Below are 23,493 nucleotides of genomic sequence, written 5' to 3'. Positions count from 1 at the left end.
CATCTCATTGTACCATAACATAATCACCCGCCACCTACCTTTCCCTGTATTTCCCACTTCCCCTTTCCCCAGTGAGGAGTAGCAGGCAAGAGACACGCTCTCCAGGCCGACCTCTCCCCCTTTCTCTTCATTAAAATCTACTCCTCCTCCTCCACGACTCTCTCGTCGAGGTTGCATGGGGCTCTGCGGAGCTCCGCCCTCGACGACCAAACCTGGGCGACCTAGCACGCCCGCGAGGTAGCGGCGAGGCAAGCCCTCGACGTCCCTTCGTGGGAGGCTTAGGCCCGGCCATCATAAAGTGCTGGTTCTACAATAAAAGTTCATTCCTCCTCCATTCATTAATAAGGTTTCTTCTTCTTCTTCCTTGGTCCGTCGCCTGCAGTGGTGGCACGTGCCATGCTTCTCGAAGACATAGAAGCAGAAGCAGAAGAAGAATACCGCCATCGGAGAAGGACAAGACAACACACGACAAGAAGGAAATCCACTCCAATTCCGATAATGCCTGCTTCCCTCTTGGACTCTAGGAACTGGGTCAGGGGTCTGACCCTCGCTTTCACGGTGAGAACTGCACGATGATTCACCATAACGTACGCTCGACGATTAGCAGGGCACTTGTCGAAAAAGATAATCTAAGCCATGGCGTAGCGTCACGCAGTGTTGAGTGAATCGCGTCGAGTCCTCTGTGCCCCCGGTGTTAGCCCTTTCTCCGCCGACGTAATTCATTGCGTTAGCATAGGAGTGTCAATGCTGAAAAAAAAAATGGCTGTGGCTTAGCTAAGGTTAAGCCCAGGATGCGAAGCATACTAGCCTTTATTTTAGTTGTTGAACCACTGTTTAGCCTGGTGAACTGCTGTTGCTTGGCTATACTTGGTTCGGCTAGACGAAGAAACAACTCATGCAGGCGAGCGCACGAGCTGAGACCCGGCTATGTAGCTACGCGGCCGCAAGCGAGCGCACGAGTTGAGCCTCCGCTTTTGCAGCTGTTATGACGTCATATGGTAGCTACGCGGCCGCGCGCGGCGCAGCAAGGAAGAGCGTGGTTGTGCGGCTAGTATGCTTCGCATAAAAAATGTGTATGGGTGTAAAGCGTGGGAATCTGTTCACGTGTCAGAGGTAGGGAGGCGATGGAAGAGCGTAGAAAAGCGTGTATATGTATGTAGGCGAAGGGAACCTCTTCAGGCTACTGCCGTTGTCGCCGCTGTCGGTGTTGTGCTGCCCCGCTGTTAGACGGCGCGTTGATCGCATGCGCGCGGAATGTCAACGAGTTTGTCGAGAGAAGCCGAGTGCGTTTGGCTGCAAAAACGACGAAGCGGACGCAACGACAAAAATAACGTACAGCGCGAAAGACAAGGACTGCGAAGACGACCTACACAGCGCTGACTTCCAACAACATTTAATTGCGTTGCCACATCGGGTGTATATATACAAGAAAGGGCATGCATCGCCGGGACTGCGGCTGCGTGCCCCGCTTTGAAGATACTGAAATTTTAGCGAGACACAGCTCGCAGCTCACTCGGGAAATTGTGGAAGCTGATTTCATCGGGAAACTTGGTAGTAATTGCGTTAGTGCCCCCTCTATCGCGCTGACCCCTGGTGAAGTCACGTATCTAAACAGATAGAAATCGTAATGTATATTTTTTTCTTATTTTTCTGGTGACCATGCTTTTAGTTCATTGACTTGCTGTTAGAACACCCCATGTGACTTCCTTTCATTTTCTGCGCATGCCCTTTCTTGTATGTATACACACGATGTGGCAACGCAATTAAATGTTGTTGGAAGTCAGTGCTGTATATGTCGTCTTCGCAGTCCTTGTCTTTCGCGCTGTACGTTATTTTTGATCATGGATTACCAGCTAGCTCAAGCAACCACCCTAGTGCAACGACAAAGGCCCGCTCAGTCGGGGATCCGTGGCGGAGCTGCAGGGCAGCGTTTCTGCCTTCCTCTGCTGGCACGAACTTTGGGCGCTACACCTTTACCGCTGAGCTTGTATAACACTCGGCTGAGCGTATAACAGACGGTACACGCGGAGCTCACGCTATAGTATATTTCAATGGGCGCCGACTATGGCAAGCGCTATGGGAAACGAAACTGAACGCGTCTATCCACTTTTATATGCATCCATTTATAGTAATTTACAGACTAACTGTAACCAGACTAGATGCGCTGCCCACGACTTTTTTCCCCTATAGCGCGCTAATTATGAAGTTTGTATTTGTTAATCGTTAACCGCGCTGGATTCGCTGCCAGTAACAGTTTACACCATGTAAATCGCCATGTAGTTATGGAATATTGTCTCCAGCTTTCAAGGCAATTGGAAGGAATATTTTCACTCATGCATCAACATATTCATACTCGTTAGCTACGTTAGCTACGTTAGCTGTGTCCATTAAAGCTTTTCTTTTGGATTAGTCCTAATTTACTCGATGTTCTATATTTGTTTTTACTGCCTTTCTTCCTGAATTTTCCATTGGCTTACGTGTACTTGATCTGATACGTTCGTATTGTATATAATAATATTGCTTAACCATCTTGTATTCATTTGCCTAAGCTGTTTGCGTTTGTTCATTGAATTACTTTCTAATCTGCCTGTTTAGTTGTCATAATTGCTGTTTACGGTACCATGGTCCAGTCTCCGATTTTCGCAATCTTTACTAATTTACCTGTGTTTTGGACTTTCTGAATCTAACGAATGAAAACGATGTCATTTGATATGATTTGACCCCTAACTGAGCAGGGGCGGTATTTTCTGTCGGACGCGTCAGTGACTGGGGCGACAGCGCTTCTCGCGCAAGACTTGCTTTGCTCATCTCCGCTCTATACGTTTCAACGACGATGCTCTTCGTCGGACAAGGAAATGGAGAGTGCCAGGGCTTTGACATAAGTGATGCTCACCTTACATTTGAGTTAAGGCAATCAAAGCATCACTGTAGCCTGTCAATCAATTTGTGCTTAATTTGTACGTCAATGTCTTTTTCTTTTTAGTTTTCTTTATTTGTGCATCGCAGCTCGTTGATATGCCATGGCAGGTCACGCAGTATTTTGCTCCCCATGCTCCTTATAGGTGGTGATGGTTCTGGCCCTGGGGATACAGATGACCTTCATGTACAGGACAGCGATTCTGACCGACGCAAATAGTAAGCACATGTAGCGCCACCACCCCTTCTACTATGACTACTACTACTACTAATAGTACTACTACTACTTCTGCTACTACTACTATTACTACTATACTGCCTACTACTACTACGAATACCAACAACTACTACTAATACAAATAATTGGCGCGCAGCACGCCCGCATGTCTGGATCTCCTGGGGCATCGGCTCTTTTCTGATGGCGGCTAACTTCGGGTTCATCATCACTTGGATGGTCGCCGCAGCCAGGGTGCGTATACCGCTATGGAGAAGCATGAATTCACGATGAACTGGTACAACAACAAGAACAACAACAACAAAAACGCGGTCATACCAAACAAGTACGACTATGACACCACCAACAATAACAACATGCCGACCCGCCCCGATGGCTTAGCTGATATGGAGTAGCGCTGCTAAGCGCGAGGTCGCAGGATCAAATCCCCGTGGCGGTGGTTGCGTTTAGATGGGTGCGAAATGCCAAAAACGCCCGTGCCCCATGCATTGGGGGCGCGTCAAAGATCCGGAGTCCTGTACTACGGCGTGCCTCTTAATAAGATCGTGGTTTTCGCAAGTAAAACCCCAGAATCATTTCATTCACAAAATGCGGATAGAAACAAAGGAGATCATATCGTGGTATGACCTCAATATGACCAGCGTACCCGTGGCACTTTAGGCAACCTGGAGAGATATCCCCAGATAAAAAGCGCAGTCTTAAAATGCATACCGATCCCGAAGACAGCGCAGATAGAAAAAAAAAAAATAGAGCAGTCCGGCGCTTCTACCCGAGCGGCGACGGATAGATTGCCGCGCACAGTGCGCATGCGCCATTCTCGCCACCAACTCTCTCTCAGGTAGGCACTCTTTGATCGTTATAAAGTATAGGCTAAACCACTTTCCAACTTTTTTTTTTTACTAGACCATAATATCATGGACATCTGAGAGTAGGATTGCGTGTCTGCCCTGCACTATTCTTTTTTTATTGCGATAGCAATTATGTCGACACTCCAGGCTAATTTCCGCCGTCGCCGTGGTGTTCCTTATAAAGAGCAAGCGCGATAGCATCACGGTCGCGCGCCGTTTTCTGTAGGCGCGAGCGAAGGTTGCGAGGTCGAGACGAAAAGGATGGTGGCCTGATGCAGCGATGTCTTCTTGCGCTCCCAAGGGACGAAATCATGGACGGTGCGCGCTGTCTTCTGACGATCGCAAGGCGAGAAGCGGGGAGATGTGCGCGCGATAGCGCGGGTATGGGGGTGAAAGGTGGCAGGTTAGTGCGTATATCCGCTCCTACTCCAGCTGCGGTGGCTTAGCAGCAGCCGCAGACGTCCTATCTTAGAGACAATCTGTCGTGGGTTATAGAAGGCTAGCCGACCGAAGATAACTGATGGCTTTGTGCGTGCTGTGTTCTCGTGCGCCTCGTTTGCGCTGAAGTGAGAGGCAACACGAAGATGAGTTCGCTCGCCGCAGCTGCCGCTCTTCATCACGCCAGCGTTATGATCGCGAGTGTCTGCGGTCAATGAGTGAGATATAATCGTGTTTGCCTGTGCGTGCGTAACAACGTACTTGTTAAATTAGCTAGTAAGCGATTGCTTAGAGCAGTTTATGCAGCTGATAAAACGACGGATCAGGACTAACCTTACGTGTTCGGAATTCGTGGTTAAAAGGTAAACAAAAACCCGGGGCACTTCGCCGACCAAATAAAGATTTTAAAGAAGAGAAGACGTTTCGCCTCCCACACGGGAGCCTTGTTGACAGGTAAAATAAACAAAGGTGTTCGAGCAGCTCGCTTAAATAGTCTTGAATACGTGACGCAGGCAGAGCGCATACACTGACGGCAGATTGCCATTGCTCCTGTTCAGATGTGTGTGGGGTAGTCTGAATCGTGAGCGACTCAAGATAAAGGCGTCGAGATGGCCCTTTTTCCCTGGCAGGGACACGTGCCTTCCCCTAGTCGATTGCGTGGCCGCTTCAAGCGGCATGCTCAGCCATTCTGTCAGCTCAATTCCGGAAGCGTCACCTGTTATTTCAAGATTCTTGTCGCAGGAGCATCGCTATTCAATATGAGCCGGGGAAGGATGCTAAGTTACCTCTGGCCATATTTGCGCGCAGGACAACGTGCGACGGATGCGCATAGGCCTCACGGGCGTTTCGGTGCGGCTCGTGGGCACTGCCATCTACATCATCATCAGCCGAGTCGAGGCCGGGCTATCGGTGAGACATTAAAGACTACGCTACGCATCGCTGAGCTGTTCTGCTGTCTAACCGCCGAGAAATCCTGTTTCAGAAGCAGACCGCTTCCGAAAGGGTCGCCGCAGTTATGCACATGGGAGAGGTAAGCGATCAAAATCCGTCTCGCCATGGTGTAGCATCTGGGGAATACGGCACAGTCGCACTGTCAGGACACAGAGCGAAGTCGAAAAGAAAAAAAAAAATGAAACGATAAAAATGTGAATGATGGATTGCCAGTAGAAGCGCGGTGGTAGATTAGAAAAGTTGGATAAGCCTTGCGCTAAACATGTGAAGCGGAATAGGACAAGTTAAGGTTACACAAGTTGGCGAGAAATGTATGCATGTTGCAAGCGGCTACCTTCTCTTCCCGAATGGTCCCACAGCATGGAGCGACCAATGTCGATTCACATGGGCCGCAAAACTTTAATCAAAACGCGCCAAAAAGAAGAAAAAAATTGACCGCAAATTTAGGACAGCGTTCACGGAAACTTGGCCTCCGGGATAAGGCAAGGCAACCAGATCCCAGAGACCTATGATGGCAGGTACAGAGCTTCCTACGGAATTCACCAGACGAAGAGTTGGCGTTAGCGTCCTAGAAAGCTGCAAGCAGAGCGATTTATCCAGCAATGGGGATGATGCTTACCACCACAGCCTGCTATATACATGGCTGTGCCTGTTGGACGACCGCAAAACGGCCGGCATCTATGGAAACACCACATACATAGGGTTAAAAAACAGCATATTGAGGTCGATTAGGATAGCAATAGGGGCTTGTTGGTACGGAATATCTCATTTTGTTATAGCGCAAGCTCGACACGTACAACAGAAGGCACATCTGACGCACACAGCGCTGTGTGTATCAGATGCGTCTTCTGTTGTCCGTGTCAAGCTTGCGCTATAACAAAATAAACATATTGAGGGTAGCGGCGATCATCACCAGGCGCTAGGCGACCATGTTACGGCGTTGCCGAAGAGTATAGCGCCAGAAGCCGGCAAAATTTGTTTGTACCCTTCGCATAAGAATGGTTTCGAGCTGCGGAAGTTTCTACAGCGGCCGCTCTTTATTGATTCGTTAATGTTTCGGAAAGCAGAAGTATCCGGGCGCTATTTTATTGATGCACATTCTTTTTTTGCCAGCAGCGAGCACAGAATGTAAAAAATGGCTGTGGCTTAGGTAAGGTTAAGCCCAGGATGCGAAGCATACTAGCCTTTATTTTAACGCGACAGCGTTAAGGAGCTCGTGTCGCAGAAAAGCCGGTGTCGTCGGCGTCGGCTCAGGCGTGCGGCGCTTGCTCAGGCGCACATTTCGTTGTCGCGCCGAACGCTGCGTTGCTCGACGCTCACCGCGTCCGATGCGGGGCGCGTAGTCGCTGCGCCGTAGCAAAGCCACCTAGAAACAGTCTCTGTAGCACGCCGCAACCTTCGCTTCTCATTCCAACGAGCAGCTCTGTCTCCAGGAGGCATCTCACCTCGTGAGTGTCTAGCAGAGGCAAGCGCAGCTGCTTATATACCGCCGCGACGGCGCGAGTTGGAGCCCCGTTTCTCCTCTGTCGTGACGTCACGGTGTCACGTGGTATTGAAGGGACACCGCCGCGCCTGAGGAGCTGGGTTGAGCTCTAGTAATATGCTTCGCATAAAAGTGTACTGGGGACAACTCTACGTAAGTGGCGCCACCGCCATACTTCAAACGACGGCCGCTTTCCATTGATTAGCCGATGATCCGGCAGGTGCAGAAGTGTATACGGGAGCCTGTGTTAGTACATGGAATTTCCTAAACTTCATCCTTCTGGCTTCAAACGGTTTTGCGACTTTTGAGAGCTGCGACGCTCAAGAAATTGATGCATATAAACGTCATGATTGACGACGATCATGCGCATACACGGAGTCTTATTGACTTCTGCATTCAGAAAAATGGGATTGTTTCGCAATTTGGACTAACAAAGCCAGATAAAGCGTAGTTAATGGAGGGGCTTTAGTGGGTATGCTATCCATCGGTGAAGCCTGCAAAGGACAAGGCCGGTCCGCTCCACGAAGCAAGGCCAGACAGGTGCGTATGAGCGCGGGCGTGCAAACGAACCCTGCCGTGCAAAATGCAAACGCTGCTATTCGGTGCAGTACATTCGGGGCGCTATTCTGGACATTCCGCCGTTTTCTTCGATGCGTGAGGTAGAGGCGACGCGAATAAAATGGCGCTGACGGCCCCATTTTGCTTGCGTAACGTGACGCCAAATTGACGTTTTGCCTAACAAACTGAAATGAAGCCACTGAACGTAAGGTTCTCGGTGAAGCAAAACAGTTTTCCTTCGCAGTAAAAATAAAGAAGCTATAGCTCAAAGCGCATGATTATTCCGTCGAAAACGCTTCTCGCTTCCGTCGTCTGCTGCGTACAAGTCGTCGTCTGCTTCATTCGTTAGGATGCGTGTCCCCGGGAAATGGAATGAATCCTCGTACGTTGGCGCCGACGCGCTTGTTTTCTGCCTTGTTACATCATACGCGACGTACGAGTAGTGATGCGCGCACGTTCTAGGCCACGTTATCGCTGTTTCGTGAGACGCAAGTGACTCAGCCCGATTCGGATGACTGAGAAAGGGCGAATATCACCGAAAGCGTTGCCCGCGCCAGAGATATCTACTTGCACGAGGCAAGCGCCGGCACTGCCATCTCTTGTCCACTTCGCTGGTTACTCGCACCGCGGGAGGAAACTTCACGGCGCCGCCTTACGTACATTCCTTTATTTATAAATTAAAAAACAACGTTGTCATAACTTCGAACTGTGCGAAAAGGCATTAATCTTGATTACAATATAAACGCAGCAGTGCAAAGTGCACACCGTTACAGAAAGTCTGCTATGTTCAAGCATTATGATTTCGTTTATAAGCGTTCTTTTAAAAAACGATGGCCCAAAACACAAACGCCAACACCACCCGAGAGCGATGCAAATACCATGAGCACGCGATATGAACAAAATATTTTCATGGCGCCAAACGACGGGGAAAATGTGGCGATACGCATTCCTCTCGGCCGCCATTGCATATGGCTGCTCATTAGCATAAGTCGCGCGGCTCGTCGCACCACAAATTATGGCGGAATATCTCTGCAATGGCGGCCCAGCTCAAGTTAAAGTTAAATTCGACGTTTCGCAACGTCGAATTGACGTTTACGAAACGGCCCTTCCTGTGACGCTCCCCTCACCATATTCCTTCAGCCAATCAGCAAGCTGGCATGGCGCATGTCTTGGATCGCGACCACATATTCGCGAAGTTGCAGATGCATTGCAGTGGCCACCGCTCACTTTTGTTTTGAAGCGCTAACGGCGCAGTATAGCTGCCAAGTACCAACAGAGTGCATTAGTCTACAAAATTTCTAGCTCCACGTCACGTTTCGTCATCTTGATGAAAACGCAATAATGCATTTTGCAAAACTTCCGTTTCCCGGGACAAATTTCAAGGCGCGCGAGCTCTCCACAACCAATCTGAGAGTCAACATGGCGGATAATGGCGGCCGTGCAGCCACCATGCGTGTCGAGCATCGAGGGTGTCGAGAATAGCGCCCTCGTTCTGCTACACTCTTAGGCAAAGTTACACCCTTTGGCTTGCCCCTTCCGATAACGCGCGTGCCGTTCGTTACTGGAAAGTATCGGGCTCGCAGCGTTAAAGAAAGGAAACGCATCAAGGCAGATAACGATTATTGTTGTGTGGCAGAAGGGGCAAAAGCCAAAGGGTGAAACTTTGCCTAAGAGTGTACGCGTAGCGTATAGGTATATACGGCGCGGTCGCCGCTGTTGTGTCGCGAGGTGCCGATCCTCTGGCCACTGCGGCTCGCCGAGGACCCAGTCGCGGTTCGCTCCCGTTTGGCGCCGCGTCGTAGGCGCCCAAGTCGCAATCAGCGGCGTCTACGTGAACCGCCGAATCGTCAAATTTGAACTGCGCGCCAGAGTGACTGTTCGGTACGCGGGGCGCTGTTGGGGCACCCATTTGCGCCGTAGCCTTGAAATTGCCGCCGAAGAAGGAACGGAGGCACCGCGAACGTTACGGTTGACGGCCAATCACTCCGCTTCTGCTGAACGTACTTGAGAACTGATGTATAAAAGCCGACGCGCTTGACCCGCTGATCAGATTTCGGCGACCGCCGATCGTGTTCGCCGCTATCGTTGTGCTATACGTGTAGCCTGTTTTGTGGGCACAGGTTCGCCCAATAAAAGTTAGTTTTTTTCGTTCACAGTATTGCTACTGTGTTCTTTGAAGTCACGACCACGCGACAATATAGTTCTGAGTACAATTTTCGGCCAGTTGTTTGTCTTGTCTGTGCTTGCCCCGTCTGTTGCGCTTCAGCACATTAAAAATATATGTATCGTTCTAAAATCGCTATCTTCACAACAGAGTCAGAAAATCAAACACAATATGATACCTAGAAACGCGCTGGTGTGATGACCCGTACACGGTCAGGCCGGACGCTTTCGACGAACACAGCGCCACCTTGATAAGATGGAGCGGGTGTGAAACTGCCGCCGGAGAAGGAACGGAGGCACCGCGAACGGTACGGTTGACGGCCAATCAACTCCGCTTCTGCTGAACATATTGAAGAACTTTTTCGCGGCGAAGTATAGTTCCGAAATAGCCTAATTTAACCTCGGATGCATTTCTCGACTTGGACAATAAAGAAGTGCACCCCTTTCACACTTTTCTGGGCGCGGTGCGTGCGAGGTGTGTTTTGTCGTCGGGTAACCCGCTTTGGTCGCCAATTCGCGGAGGTCGGCGAGCGGCCGCCGCGTTGCGTTGCCGAGTTCGAGGTCGCAGGTTCGACTCGGGCCGCTCTGGCTGCGGACCGATGGGCGCGGAATGCGAGAACGCTCCTCTGCCCTGCTCTCGGTGAACGCTATAAAGTACCCCAGGTGGTCTAAAATTAATCCGTACGTACTCCTTCACTACACGGTGCGCCTTGTAATCGTATCGTAGTTTTCGCACGTAAAACCTCTTCCCGCCCCCCCCCCCTTTCTATATTGAGTTACGAACACAAAGCGGATGACCACTGTATCTGAGCGCGGCGGCCGCTTTTCGAAAGGATGGGGGCGAAATGCGAAAACGCGCGCGCCCCGTGCAATGGGGGCACGGTAAAGATCCTCGGGTCTCAGAATCAATCCAGAGTAAACCACTACAGTGTGCCTCATAATCAAATACTGGTGTTGGCACGTAAAACCCCAGAATTTGTTAATCGCGCATGCCTTCCGTAGAGTCGGGTGGCCGACTAGCTCGGAGTCTTCTGGCGCGCAGAGAAGCAATGTTTCGTGCTATATATGGTAGCAATAGCAATTGCCGGTTTCTTAAAAAGAAAGAAAACACGAAAAGACGCCATAACCGAATAAATATACCGCTGACCGTACTGCACCTAATTAGCGCAAACTGTTCGCACCTCAACAGCTGTCAGCAGCGGTGAGAGGGCAGTATACCGCGTAAGGGCATTTACATTTTTGGAAGGTACTTAAGGGTGCACATCAGTCTATGGCTCGCAGCCTTACACCCGCAAGGGCGTAAACGTGCGAGTAATAGACAGGATCGAAGAACTCTTATGGATGTAAGTCGGTTTACTGTGTGTGGCAGTAATTGGACAGGGAGACAGGATAGCAGAGTGCGATAGCGACTCTCGTACACGGCTTGCATCTATCTCCCTGCAAGTTCCTCTCCGCTACGCTTATTTACAGTGCAATATGATTACCAACGCCTTGCGCAGTCACGTCGAGTTGCGGGGCACTTCACAAAAAAAAAAGAAAGCTTGCCTATTGGTAGAAACACAGAGACAATTTTCTCGCAAGTACTAATCAAAATGACGTCACTTATACAAAATATGGCCCCACTTTTTTTTTCTTTTTGTGCGAGGAAGTGTCACTCTCTGCGCATAGATGGCGCTAAGCCCCATTAAACTCTGATGTACCGCCACGTTTTGAGCACACGGGCATCTAAGCATCGCTGTACCGCGATTACACACCTTCGCGCGACCATAACCAAGAGTGGACAACTGTCCATTAACTACGCCACGCACAGCACAGTGAGCTTTGACATCGCAATTTTGCGTGATGGTATGAACAGTGACGTACATTCCCAAGTGCAGCCAATGAACAGCCGAGTTCAGGCGGAAACGACATGCACCGCCTTCCAAAATCGAATCACGCGGGGAGAACACCCGCTCCATCCTATCAAGGTGGCGCTGTGTTCGTCGAAAGCGTCCGGCCTGACCGTGTACGGGTCATCACACCAGCGCGTTTTTATGTATCGTATTGTGTTTGATTTTGTGACTCTGTTGTGAAGCTAGCGATTTTAGAACGATATAGATATTTTTTATGTGCTGAAGCGCAATAGACGGGGCAAGAAAAGACAAGACAAACAACTGGCCGAAAATTGTACTCTTCCTTAGAACTATGTATATATTGGTCGCTTCGATACGCGCGGTTACGCAGAGAAGAAAGCAAGTCTGAGGTTTTGGAAACTGTAGAATATTTGCAGCGGCACCAGTACATTCTTCTTTCTCCCTCTTCTTCGGGCAACTTTTGTTGCGCAAGAACGGTTTCCAATTTTGACGGTTTCCTAGACCTCCAAGCTTCAAGCTTACCAGTGAATTTAAAGCGGCTTTTTCAGCATCGGTAAAACAACAAACGCCCATAAATTACGTGATGATGATCATTGATGATTCGCAGTGGCAGATGTTCTACAAATCCCTCACTAAAAATAGCACGTGACATGTCCGCTTGCCCGCCGCGGTATGCTCGGGCCCAGAAATCTCCATAGTGAAACGGTGCGAAAAATGGCTGTGGCTTAGCTATGGTTAAGCTCAGGAGAACATTCATTTGGGCTAGATGGTGCATACTTGAATTAGGAAGGAACAGCGCCAACTAAGACGAACACAAGAGGGGAGAACGACACAGTAAGCCCAAGATGCGAAGCATACTAGCCTTTATTTTAGTTGTTGAACCACTGTTTAGCCTGGTGAACTGCTGTTGCTTGGCCATATTTGGTTCGGCTAGACGAAGAAACAACTCATGCAGGCGAGCGCACGAGCTGAGACCCGGCTATGTAGCTACGCGGCCGCAAGCGAGCGCACGAGTTGAGCCTCCGCTTTTGCAGCTGTTATGACGTCATGTGGTAGCGACGCGGCCGCGCGCGGCGCAGCAAGGAAGAGCGTGGTTGTGCGGCTAGTATGCTTCGCATAAAAAGTACCTCAACAAAATGAATGCCCCATTGGTCCTCGCGATTGTCACTGAACTCCGATTCAAGTAAATTACGGCCAGACAAAATAAAACTAAAAGAATAAACTGTGGTATTTCGCGCCGAAACCACAATCTGAATATGAGGCACACAAGTATGGGATTGGCCACATCAGTCTTCCTTGTGTATTTGTTCAAGGAGAATAAAAATTCAATTCAACTCAATTCAATTCAATCTGAGCGCGTGCAACGCGACATAGCCACTTGAGCTACCGCGGCGGGTTGCCAGACAAGTGCCGATGCATGCTGCCTGAAACACGCTTGTGAACACGTGCACGAGAAAAGAAAAAAAAAGTACAAACGCCAGCACTGAGGATGTTGGTGCAAGTGTCCGACAGTGCGGTGGTGCCTTTAAGGCAACGATGGCCAACCAATTGCCCCAGCGATAAATCTCCTCAGAATATGCTTCAGCCTTGGGTGTAACAATTTCATTCTCGCTTCATTAAAAAAATTAGCACTGTGCCTATACGTGTTGACGATATACCTGTCCCAATGCTTTTCGTAGGCTGATTTAGTATTTTTGCATGTCAACAGTTTCTGTTGGGGAGCCTATGGGTGATTCCAGCTGTGATCATGTTTGGGATAGAGGTGAGTCCTTTGTTTTTGCTGTTCTCTCTGTTACTTTTTTTTTTCGTGCTGAAAAAAGAAAGTCGCTCACATTCGACTCCACCGATACGTTCGCTTCTCGAAGCACAGACGATAACAGAAATTCGCCGCGCTTACATGCACTCGCGTGTAGCGGTAATTCGGGCGTACGCGCAGGCATGGACCTTTAAAAATAGATAGCCATTCACTGAATGCTATGACTGCAATTCACTCAAGCGTGGAGGACGTTCCGCGTTACCGAATACGCGATGATCATTTTAAGTTCAATAATATCATTCCAGTTCTCGAGCTATAGATTAATCGGGGAGAGGCGGACGTTATGCTTGCACGAAAAAAAAAAATCAAACGCGTATTCAGCTAATGACACGAAATGCACTGATTAACTTCCTGATTAACAACTTCGCGGCATATGTCGCAATTGACGAAATGTATAGCCGCCGAGTTTGAAAGGCGTATCCCACTTGGAATGAACTTCCAGAATGACACCAGTTTGGTGATATGTCCCATCAAACTCGCCGATAAAAATGCACTGCTTTTACACTTAATTTATTTTTGCCAAAACGCCCTTTTATGCGTTCAAGCACAAGAATAACTGAAAGTAACTGGAACGCACCATCCATTTCGTTCCGCTCTTTGGGAAATAGTATACCTCGAAAAGGGTGTCATCCTGTAAATTCATTTTAAATTGATACACCTTGCAATTATTACATCGGCTGCCATTCGTAGCTTGCAATATGGGCCGTAAATTGTAGTTAATTAAGAACTTAATTATTGAATATTGTTTCCTTAGTTGAATATGTGTTTTCACTCGTGTAAAGTACGCGTCTTCCAAAAATCCAGCTCAAGGACAGGAATTGCGCCACCTGACACAGGAAGGACCGCGCGACATCTTGACAGACAATGTTTGCTGGTTAATCTAAACACATCGTGCTTGTTGGACGACAAGGCAGCAGGTGGCACATCTTTCAATAGAGTTATCAAGCATTATACAACTTCAAAAAAATATATTCCAACGCACTAAGAATAAATACTACGCTCTCGAGTCACGCTTGACTGGAGAGCGTAGCATTTATTTATTAGAGCAGAAAGACTTGGCCGAAAGTCTTTCGGCCAGCCTTTCGGTCCCAACGCGAGAGCGGCCCGCTTCGGGCTCGGAAACTAGCGTCGCCTAGTGGACCATAATAAAGCTTTTTCCATCCATCCATTTCCACTCACGTAAGAATACAAGCAATAATCGCATATTACAATGAAAAGTTCAATACCACTTCCTCACTTATTTCATCCTTTTACATTTTCAATTTATATGGTGCAGTGTTTCATCAAATTCCTTAGAAATATCGGGGACATAATTCCATAGTTAACACTCGTGGTTTGAAACATTCTGTTTTTCGTAGCGCACCATATTTTTTTTTACCAATACTTTAACATTTGAATAATGATAGCCTGTTACAACCACGCACTCAAAGAGTTCCTGTGCTGGAAGTATTCCTAGAATGTTATACTTTCTTCTCTGCCCGCTTATTCTTGTCCGGTTCCATAAGTTGTGCTATTCACAATTATTTTAACTACGAGATTAATAGCTTGTTCTTTATGGTCAGAAGATGTACCATATCACCCCATACCTTATGCAATTACTGAAAACAAAGGTAACAGTACTATCACTTATATCTATGGAACCGTGAGTATACTCATGCGCCTCACTTTGGTGTCATTGTGCAAAGGAAAAAAAAAGAGCCATTGCTCTTTCCTGACGTGTCGTATCCACAGACGGCGCTATCTCCTGCCACGCATGACTGAATGGGAGCTAAATTCATGCCTTTCGCTCAGTGTTCAGGAAGACGTAGTTTGTAAGTAAACTCTAAGCAAGAAGTGAGAAGTTTCGGAATTTTCTATGCATATACACTGAAGTTACATCCTTAAGGAATGTGCTGTTTATAGAAGTGTACGTTTCAATAACATAAGCACTAGTAATTTAGAAGCACACTGCCACAAGGTAACTTATAATAGAAGTGCGCATTTTCACAATCCGGAATACATATAAAGTCGAAATCCTTTATAACGAAATACTCAGGGGCCTCCGAAACCATTCGTTATACAGGTGACTTCGTTATAGAGGTCGCCAACCGCAGAGCTCACGATAGAACTGGGAGAAAATTATTCTTTCGTGATTCAGGTGATTTCGTTCTAGAGGCGTTCGTTGGAGAGGCGCTAGACTGTAAACTGATGTTAGAAAGGTGTTGTTTATTAGAAGAATACAATTATCTGAGATAACTGCTATAAATCTAAAGGTAACATTTCTGTTGGGGCAATGCTGGCCTTTAGTATTCGCATTCGTCATGTCTGAAAACTGAGCGTAACAAATAATGTGGAGCGCCACCTCTACGCGTGCAATGACTAAGGAGGGTTGTATACGGAATCCGAGCTGCTGAGCATTCGAAATGCATTCATTAATCCAGATAGTCTCGCTAGTTGCATCACACGTCCAAGAAAGATGACTTCGAGTACACTGAGCCTGCAGATTATAATGTGCCACAGTAACTGACGCCGTGAAATTGACCATAAACACAGTGTGAAGCGAAAATTCGGTGCTACAGCTTTAGCACTCCTGCCCAGTGTCACACACTCTCACGGGCTTGGATTTTCAAATTTAATTACGCACGCTAAGTTATCCACGTTAAATATAATACATAATGTTAAAAAAACAACCTCCAGCTGAATTTTGGACGAGAACTGCGTATATGTTTGCTGAATACGCTCATCAGCACTCCACAAATGTAAAAACTTCATAGCCTTCACTGAACGCCGGTACAATTGAAAAATTGGTTAACTGAAGTGAAACATCACATGGAAATAAAAAAAAAACTCAAGATGAAGTTATCGGAACAAAAAAAAAATGGCTGTGGCTTAGGTAAGGTTAAGCCCAGGATGCGAAGCATACTAGCCTTTATTTTAGTTGTTGAACCACTGTTTAGCCTGGTGAACTGCTGTTGCTTGGCTATATTTGGTTCGGCTAGACGAAGAAACAACTCATGCATTACTTCTTCGCCTTCAAGAGTGGAACGCGACAGCGTTCCCGTCGACCCGCCAAGGGGTGTAAGACAATGGGCTACAGGGCAGCGACTACGCGCCCCGCATTGGACGCGGTGAGCGTCGAGCAAAGCAGCGTTCGGCGCGGCAACGAAATGTGCGCCTGAGCAAGAGACGCACGCCTTAGAAACAGCGCGTTTCTAAGGCAACACCGCATTCACTAGAGGCGCTTTTGTACCGCTTTGAAGCGTTGTACTCGTGGCTCAGTGGTAGCGTCTCCGTCCCACACTCCGGAGACCCTGGTTCGATTCCCACCCAGCCCGTCTTGCAAGAGTTGAGCCAAAGCCACTTCTCCTCTGTCGTGACGTCACGGTGTCACGTGATTTCATGGTCACCGCCGCGCCTGAGGAGCTGGGTTGAGCCCTCGTAATATGCTTCGCATAATAATGCGCAATTCATTTTATGGAGTGAATCCACTGCTGACGACGTTACAAAGAAACCTGCCTAAAGGCGTAAATAAATGTAGCTTTTGCACTTGGTTAGGTCTATTTCGGCACGCTGCGGGGCCCACTCACCTTCAGAAGCACTCGCGTGAAGTTTAGAGCACCACATTGCGGGCGCGTCCTCCATACAGCCTGCACGTGGTTGTACCTTTTTCTTTACTTATCTTTTACCGGGAAAGGGCATTCGTTCACGCACAGAGCCCAGTTGCTTGCACAGCGCTTTGAAACGACCCGCCCAAGACGCCCCGGTGGTTTGTTTTCGCAGTGTGGCTTCGTGGCCACAATGGCCAGTTACACCGAGAGCTGCAAGGCGGCGATCGACGCCAAGAAGGCGGAGGAGGAGGAGAAACCAAGAGAGAAGAGCGATGCCAACTCCTCCTCCTCCGGTGCCCCCCCAGCTGGCCCGAGCAACAACTGAGGACGCTGTACATGCATGTCAGAGCCGGTGGAGACGCCGCTGCTTCGACCGACGGCTGCTTCATATTTATTTCGGCTGGCAGTTGCGCGAGAAAGCTTGCAGAGCACGACGGACGCGCGAGCAATTAAAGCGTGAATTGTTTCGACCTTGAAACCGACAGCTGAACATGAGTAAGCACGCGGTCGCCGAGGCGCGCCACAGTGCGATACAGCCTGCTCGTGGCATATGCGAAGGGGGGCGTGGCTTCGTATCTTCTCGAATATTCGTGCATGTTATCGAGTAGACCGATCATCATTAGGGTGATAACTGTGACTAGTAACCTCAAAGGGGTATTGGTCACTAACTGTGCGGTGGAAAGACAGGTAAGTCGATTGATACTGCGAGGAGGGAAAATGAATATGCGAAAGGAAAGACGCATCAGAAAAGGAAAAAAATGAACGAGAACGTGGCGTTAACGTAGAGTCAGTCTGATATAACATCCAGGCTCTGCATCTGCACCTGCGAACCGAAGCAAAATATTTACATTATTTACGAACTAATCCGTGTACGCTATCATTATCATTAACGTCATCGTCGCCGTCACAATCGCCATTATCGGGAGAAACGCCTTGATGTGAATGCATCAAACAGCCCGTTGAGCGAAAACGCCGTCATCTGTCGTCTGCAGTAGCGAAACGGCACCTAAATTCCCATTGGCTGTGACGCCATGTCACGGACGCTTGTCGATGTGGGCGAGTGAGCGCGACGGTGCAGCAGCATTTGCGACAGCGCGCCAGGTGTTCCGTGAGGGGAGAGGGCATCTCCGCGACTCTCTAGGAAGCGGGCGCGTGGCCCGTCTCTATCTATCTATCTATCTATCTATCTATCTATCTATCTATCTATCTATCTATCTATCTATCTATCTATCTATCTATCTATCTATCTATCTATCTATCTATCTGTCTGTCTGTCTGTCTGTCTGTCTGTCTGTCTGTCTGTCTGTCTGTCTGTCTGTCTGTCTGTCTGTCTATCTATCTATCTATCTATCTATCTATCTATCTATCTATCTATCTATCTATCTATCTATCTATCTATCTATCTATCTATCTATTTATCTATCTATCTATCTATCTATCTGTCCGTCCGTCCGTCCGTCCGTCCGTCCGTCCGTCCGTCCGTCCGTCCGTCCGTCCGTCCGTCCGTCCGTCTGTCTGTCTGTCTGTCTGTCTGTCTATCTATCTATCTATCTATCTATCTATCTATCTATCTATCTATCTATCTATCTATCTATCTATCTATCTATCTATCTATCTATCTATCTATCTATCTATCTATCTATCTATCTATCTATCTATCTATCTATCTATCTATCTATCTATCTATCTATCTATCTATCTATCTATCTATCTATCTATCTATCTATCTATCTATCTATCTATCTATCTCGCTCTGTCACTGACTTCCACTGGGATTAGCTGCTGCGCTCACCTGCGACCCTTGGTAGCCACTACTGCTTCCTCGGTCGCTCCTCGCGCAGGACATCAGTGGCATGCGGCTTTGGCACGCCAGACTTCAGCTGCTGCTGCTGCTTGATGGCGTTGGCAGCACGTACTGCTGTGGTACATTAATCATTGCCTAAAATTCGAAGGACACCTGAGCGGCGTTCAATTGAACATTAATGCTTTGGCGTGGGAGCGGCCCGCAGCGCGCTGAGTAGCGTAGCTCAGGACCTTCATTAAAATTTTGCATCCATCCATCCATCAAGAAGTCATAAGCAGTGTTTAGGTGTTCTCGGTTTTTGAAATCATCTGTTCACGTTTACAACAAGCCGTTAACAAAACAGAGGCATACCTCAAGACCTGTGGTCTCTCGTACGCACCCGAAAAACCAGACTTACTAACATTACGTAGAGAAAGCAAGGGACGACCTCTGGTCACCCCCTAATTCGAAGTGACTCTCAATTAGCGGAGTTACTATACCTAAGGTGGAGTCACTAAGAATCCTTGGCCTCGTCATATGTGACGGGGCCGAGTCGTGGACTCTTCCTAAGCTCCAAGAGACTGTCCTCAAAGTTTCTCGCCTGGTGAGACGGGTCGCACCGAGAGACATAGGCTAAAGGAACAGCATGCCTTGAAGATAGCACAAGCGCTTGTCATCAGCAGGGTAACCTACGGTGATGCCGTATACCTTAGACTCGAAAGGGCTGAAGTGGAGAAGCTTAACATAGTAATAAAGAAAGCTTTGAAAATATCCTTCGGTGTCTCTGAGAAAGCTTCGACGGAAAGACTGCGCCTACTGCACACCAAGAAAAAATGCACATTTAAGAATGCAGAACTCCTCGATCGATTAGCGGAGGCGATTAAGACACAGTCCGGAGCTATCGAGCAGTAATCCGAGACTATTAAGAAACAGTCTGAGGCCATTGCTACCCTCAACCGCAGAATGGGGATAATGGAGGCTAAGCTTGTGGACGTAAGCAGACTGAAGGTGGCCGGTAAAGTTAAGAAAGCACATCAGGATTCCGAGGCGTCGGGCAAGTGCACCGCGCTCAAGGGGATGCTAACTATATAGAGACACAATGGCGGGCAACACAGGCAAATTATTTGTGTGGCAATGGAACTGTGCCAGCTTCAAGAGGCGCAAGGCCTCGCTACAACAGTTCGTGAAAGCACAAGCGGACAAACCGCATGTCCTGCTCCTACAGGAGACCCTTTGTGAGGAAGCGACCTTCTCGGGTTACCGCGTTGTCTCGACGAGAGGGGACGGTAGGAGAGGGGTGATCACTATGGTTAAGAAGGCAATTTCCTTCCAGGAGCACGATATCACAATAGGCAGAGCTGATGCTAGCACTAGATTGGAGGCGCAGCTGGTTGAGATAATCCCTAGTGGCAGGATCAAACAGAGCATATTCGTCCTCAATGTGTACAGCCCTCCGACAGATCAGAGGCAGAGTTTTCGCGGACTCCTAGGCAGGGCAGTCGCCATAGCGGGTGACAGCCCTCTGATAGTGGCAGGGGACTTCAATGCCCCGCACATGGCCTGGGGTTATAATAGACAAACGGCGAAGGGAGTGAACTTAGTGAGCACGGCAGAAGACTGCGCGTTGACCCTAGTGGCGGACCCCCGCTTTCCCACGAGGCTAGGCACCTCGGTCTCGAGGGACACGATGCCAGATCTGGCTTTTGTTAGAAACACTGACGCAGCCTGGACTAACTTGCAAGAAAATTTAGGGAGCGACCATCACATTGTGGCGTTATCAATCAGGATCAGAGCGGCCCCGCTTAGGATATTTAAGTACGTTGATTGGGATCTCTTCCGAAAGATACGGGACGAAGGTGAGTCGGAGTACGGTGCACTGGAGGATCTACTCGCGCAGGTCAAGATAGACGTTGAAAGGGCCACCAAGGAAATATCCACGGACCTTAAGACCCCCAGGATGGACGCGCGCCTGGCGCATCTCCTGGAGGCCAAGAGGTCTGTGCTGGAGAGGTGGAAAACGCAAAGGCTAAATCGCAGGCTGAGAAAGAAGATCGCGGAGCTTAATCGCAGCATAGAGGCACACTGTCTGGAGCTCAACAGGCAACAATGGAACGAAGCCTGCTCTGCAGCAGACGGGCGAATGCGCACGGGGGGAAAATGGAACCTTCTTAAGCACCTGCTCGATGATAAACAGACCAAGGGTAATCAGAGACTCTCCGTAGATAGACTTGTGCATAAGCAAAAACAGGAAGGTCATTCCGATACGTCCCTTCTCCGAGACCTGGCAAGAAAGTATCTTCCGGTAGGAAAGGATGAACTACGGGAATGCCCTCAATACGTGGGGGAGGACGCCCCAAAGCTCGATGATCCGTTTTCTGAGGCAGATATCAGGGAGGTGCTCTACAATCTCAATGGTAGGTCGGCCCCTGGGCCGGATGGCTTAACCAACCGGGTTTTGAGGAACCTGGACGACCGGTCCATTCGCACCATTACAAAGGAAATCAACCAGGTATGGGAGGAAGGTAGTGTTCCGGACTCGTGGAAGCAGGCGACGGTGGTACTGATTCCTAAGCCTGGAAAGCCCCCAAGCCTGGACAACCTCCGGCCCATTTCGCTAACGTCATGTTTAGGTAAGGTTGCCGAACATGTTATACATAACAGGATTTCAAAACACATAGAGCGGGAGGGGTTGTTCTCGTACAATATGGTAGGGTTTAGACCATCTCTTTCCACGCAGGACGTCATGCTACTGCTAAAAAGACAGGTTATTGACAACAGGACTAGAGACGTCAGGGGCATTCTTACACTAGACTTGTCCAAAGCCTTCGACACCGTGTCGCACGACTTCATCTTAAATGAGATTTCGGCATTGAACTTGGGAGGTAGATTTTTCGCGTTTGTGGAGTCCTTCCTGAGGGGCAGGACGGCGGTCGTCAAGGTGGGGCAGACCAAATCAGAACCATTCCCGCTAGGAAACAGAGGCACGCCACAAGGGGCGGTGATCTCCCCCCTCCTATTTAACATTGCAATGCACGGACTCTCGAAGCGGCTGGCCGCCGTGCCAAACGTGGGACACGCGCTGTACGCCGATGACATTACGATCTGGTGTCCGGGAGGCTCGGAGGCGGCCGTGGAACAGGCACTCCAGGAGGCCTTGGACGTGACCCAGTCCTTCCTGGAGGGCACGGGTCTCCAACTCTCCCCGACCAAGTCAGAGCTTATGTTATACAGACCGGCAAGGCAGGGGGTTCGGGGGCTCGTGCCGCTCGAGCAAATCCCCATAGATGTATACACGCGGGACGGCCAGAAGATCCCCAGGGTGAATTCGATTAGAGTTCTAGGATTGTTGCTCGATGCCAGGGGCTGTAATGCCAAAACCATTGCGCACCTGACCGCCAAAACCGAGAATATTCTCAGATTAATCATGAGAGTCTCCAATAAGAAGGGGGGCCTAGGCGAGGACAACCTACTTAGGGTGCATCACGCTTTTCTTGTGAGCCACATCAATTATGTGGTCTCGGCCCTGCAGTGGACAAAGACTGAAAGGGACAAGCTTGACACGTTGATGCGGAAAAGCGTCAAGAAGGTACTGGGTATTCCGATCACGGCGAGCACGGACACGCTAATGCAGCTCGGCGTTCATAACACGACCCTCGAACTCATAGAGGCGCAACGAGCGGCGCAGATCACGAGGCTTTCGGGCTCCAGCGCCGGTAGGTGCCTCTTGGAGGCTGCGGGCTTGCAGCCACGTTTCAATCACAGCGAGGTGGTTCAGCTGGACGAGAACTCCAGAGGGACCTACGTTGTCAGTCCGTTCCCTAGAAACGTTCACCCGCAACATAATGCGGGCAGGCGAGCAGCTCGTGCCAGGGCGATATTGAAGAAAACGGTCGGCATGGAAGCCTTCGTGGACGCAGCTCAATATGGGCGCTCCGGTAAATTCACGGTCACGGCGGTCAGCGAAAAGGGCGAGCTCCTATCTGCGGCCTCGGTAGGCGCTGTGACGGCCGACGTGGCAGAACAGGTGGCGGTGGCGCTGGCGATGCAGGATTCAAAAAGGCCGTATATCTACACTGACTCACGCGCGGCCGTCAGGGCTTTCGCTTCGGGAATGGTTGCGAGACAGGTGGAGGTGATTCTGAAAAACAAGTCCGGTACTAATTGTGACCCCGTGCATTATATTACATGGTTCCCAGCTCACATGGGCGACAACGTGCTGCCGAGCCGCCCGAACCCCAATGAAATTGCTCACCGCCGTGCGCGAGAATTAACGCGCCGCGACGGCGATGGGGCTACATTGGATCCGGAGGAGCTCGGCCACAGCGACCCGTTATTAACATTTCACGAGATCGTCTCCCATTATAAATAGGAACGCAGGCGCTTCCCGCCTCCACATCCAAATTTATGCAGATCACAATCGATCACGCTTAGGATGCTTCAGACGAGGTCATATCCCTCGCGAAGTTTCTTAAGCTGGATTTATCCAGAAATTGACCCACAGTGCCCGGATTGTGGGGAGGTTAGCACTCTACCTCATATGCTCTGGCAGTGTCCTGCGTTACGGGATACGTCCCTCACCAGCGAACGGGACTGGGACGAGGCCATATCTAGTACGCAACTCAAGTTCCAGTCCATGTCCGTCCAGAGGGCCCGTGAAAGAGCGGAGAGGCTTGGCCTCCCGATTCCGACATGGGAGCAGCCAGCGGCGAGCCGGGGGCCCCAACGGGTCTCCACCGGCTAGTCCCTCAGGACCTCAATAAAAGTTCATTGTCTGTCTGTCTGTCTGTCTGTTTAAGAATGTTTTCTCGTGCCCATAACTCGCCTTTTTAGGCCCATACAGAAGTGTACTTAAGCTAAATGTA

At 49.3% G+C, this 23,493-nt stretch overlaps 1 protein-coding gene across 1 annotated transcript; it reads left to right on the top strand.

Annotated features, from left to right (window-relative positions):
* The first annotated feature begins 425 nt into the window (after positions 1-425).
* On the top strand, positions 426-17,326 carry LOC139055604 (uncharacterized). The gene is made up of 7 exons (XM_070533123.1): positions 426-558; positions 3,063-3,135; positions 3,291-3,385; positions 5,245-5,346; positions 5,420-5,467; positions 13,154-13,207; positions 17,021-17,326. Exons 1-7 carry the CDS (start codon positions 499-501, stop codon positions 17,171-17,173), a joined length of 585 nt encoding a protein of 194 aa, XP_070389224.1. The 5' UTR covers positions 426-498; the 3' UTR covers positions 17,174-17,326.
* The last annotated feature ends 6,167 nt before the right edge of the window (positions 17,327-23,493 follow it).

Source organism: Dermacentor albipictus, chromosome 2, assembly GCF_038994185.2.
Source record: "Dermacentor albipictus isolate Rhodes 1998 colony chromosome 2, USDA_Dalb.pri_finalv2, whole genome shotgun sequence".
NCBI lineage: Eukaryota > Metazoa > Arthropoda > Arachnida > Ixodida > Ixodidae > Dermacentor > Dermacentor albipictus.
This window is presented reverse-complemented; position numbering and strand designations above follow the sequence as displayed.

Excerpts from the sequence above, each read along its gene's own strand:
- LOC139055604 (XM_070533123.1), top strand. The coding sequence starts at position 499 with ATGCCTGCTTCCCTCTTGGACTCTAGGAACTGGGTCAGGGGTCTGACC. Across the intron at positions 3,136-3,290 it reads GATTCTGACCGACGCAAATA|CACGCCCGCATGTCTGGATC; the intron begins GTAAGCACATGT and ends ATTGGCGCGCAG. Across the intron at positions 5,468-13,153 it reads CAGTTATGCACATGGGAGAG|TTTCTGTTGGGGAGCCTATG; the intron begins GTAAGCGATCAA and ends GCATGTCAACAG.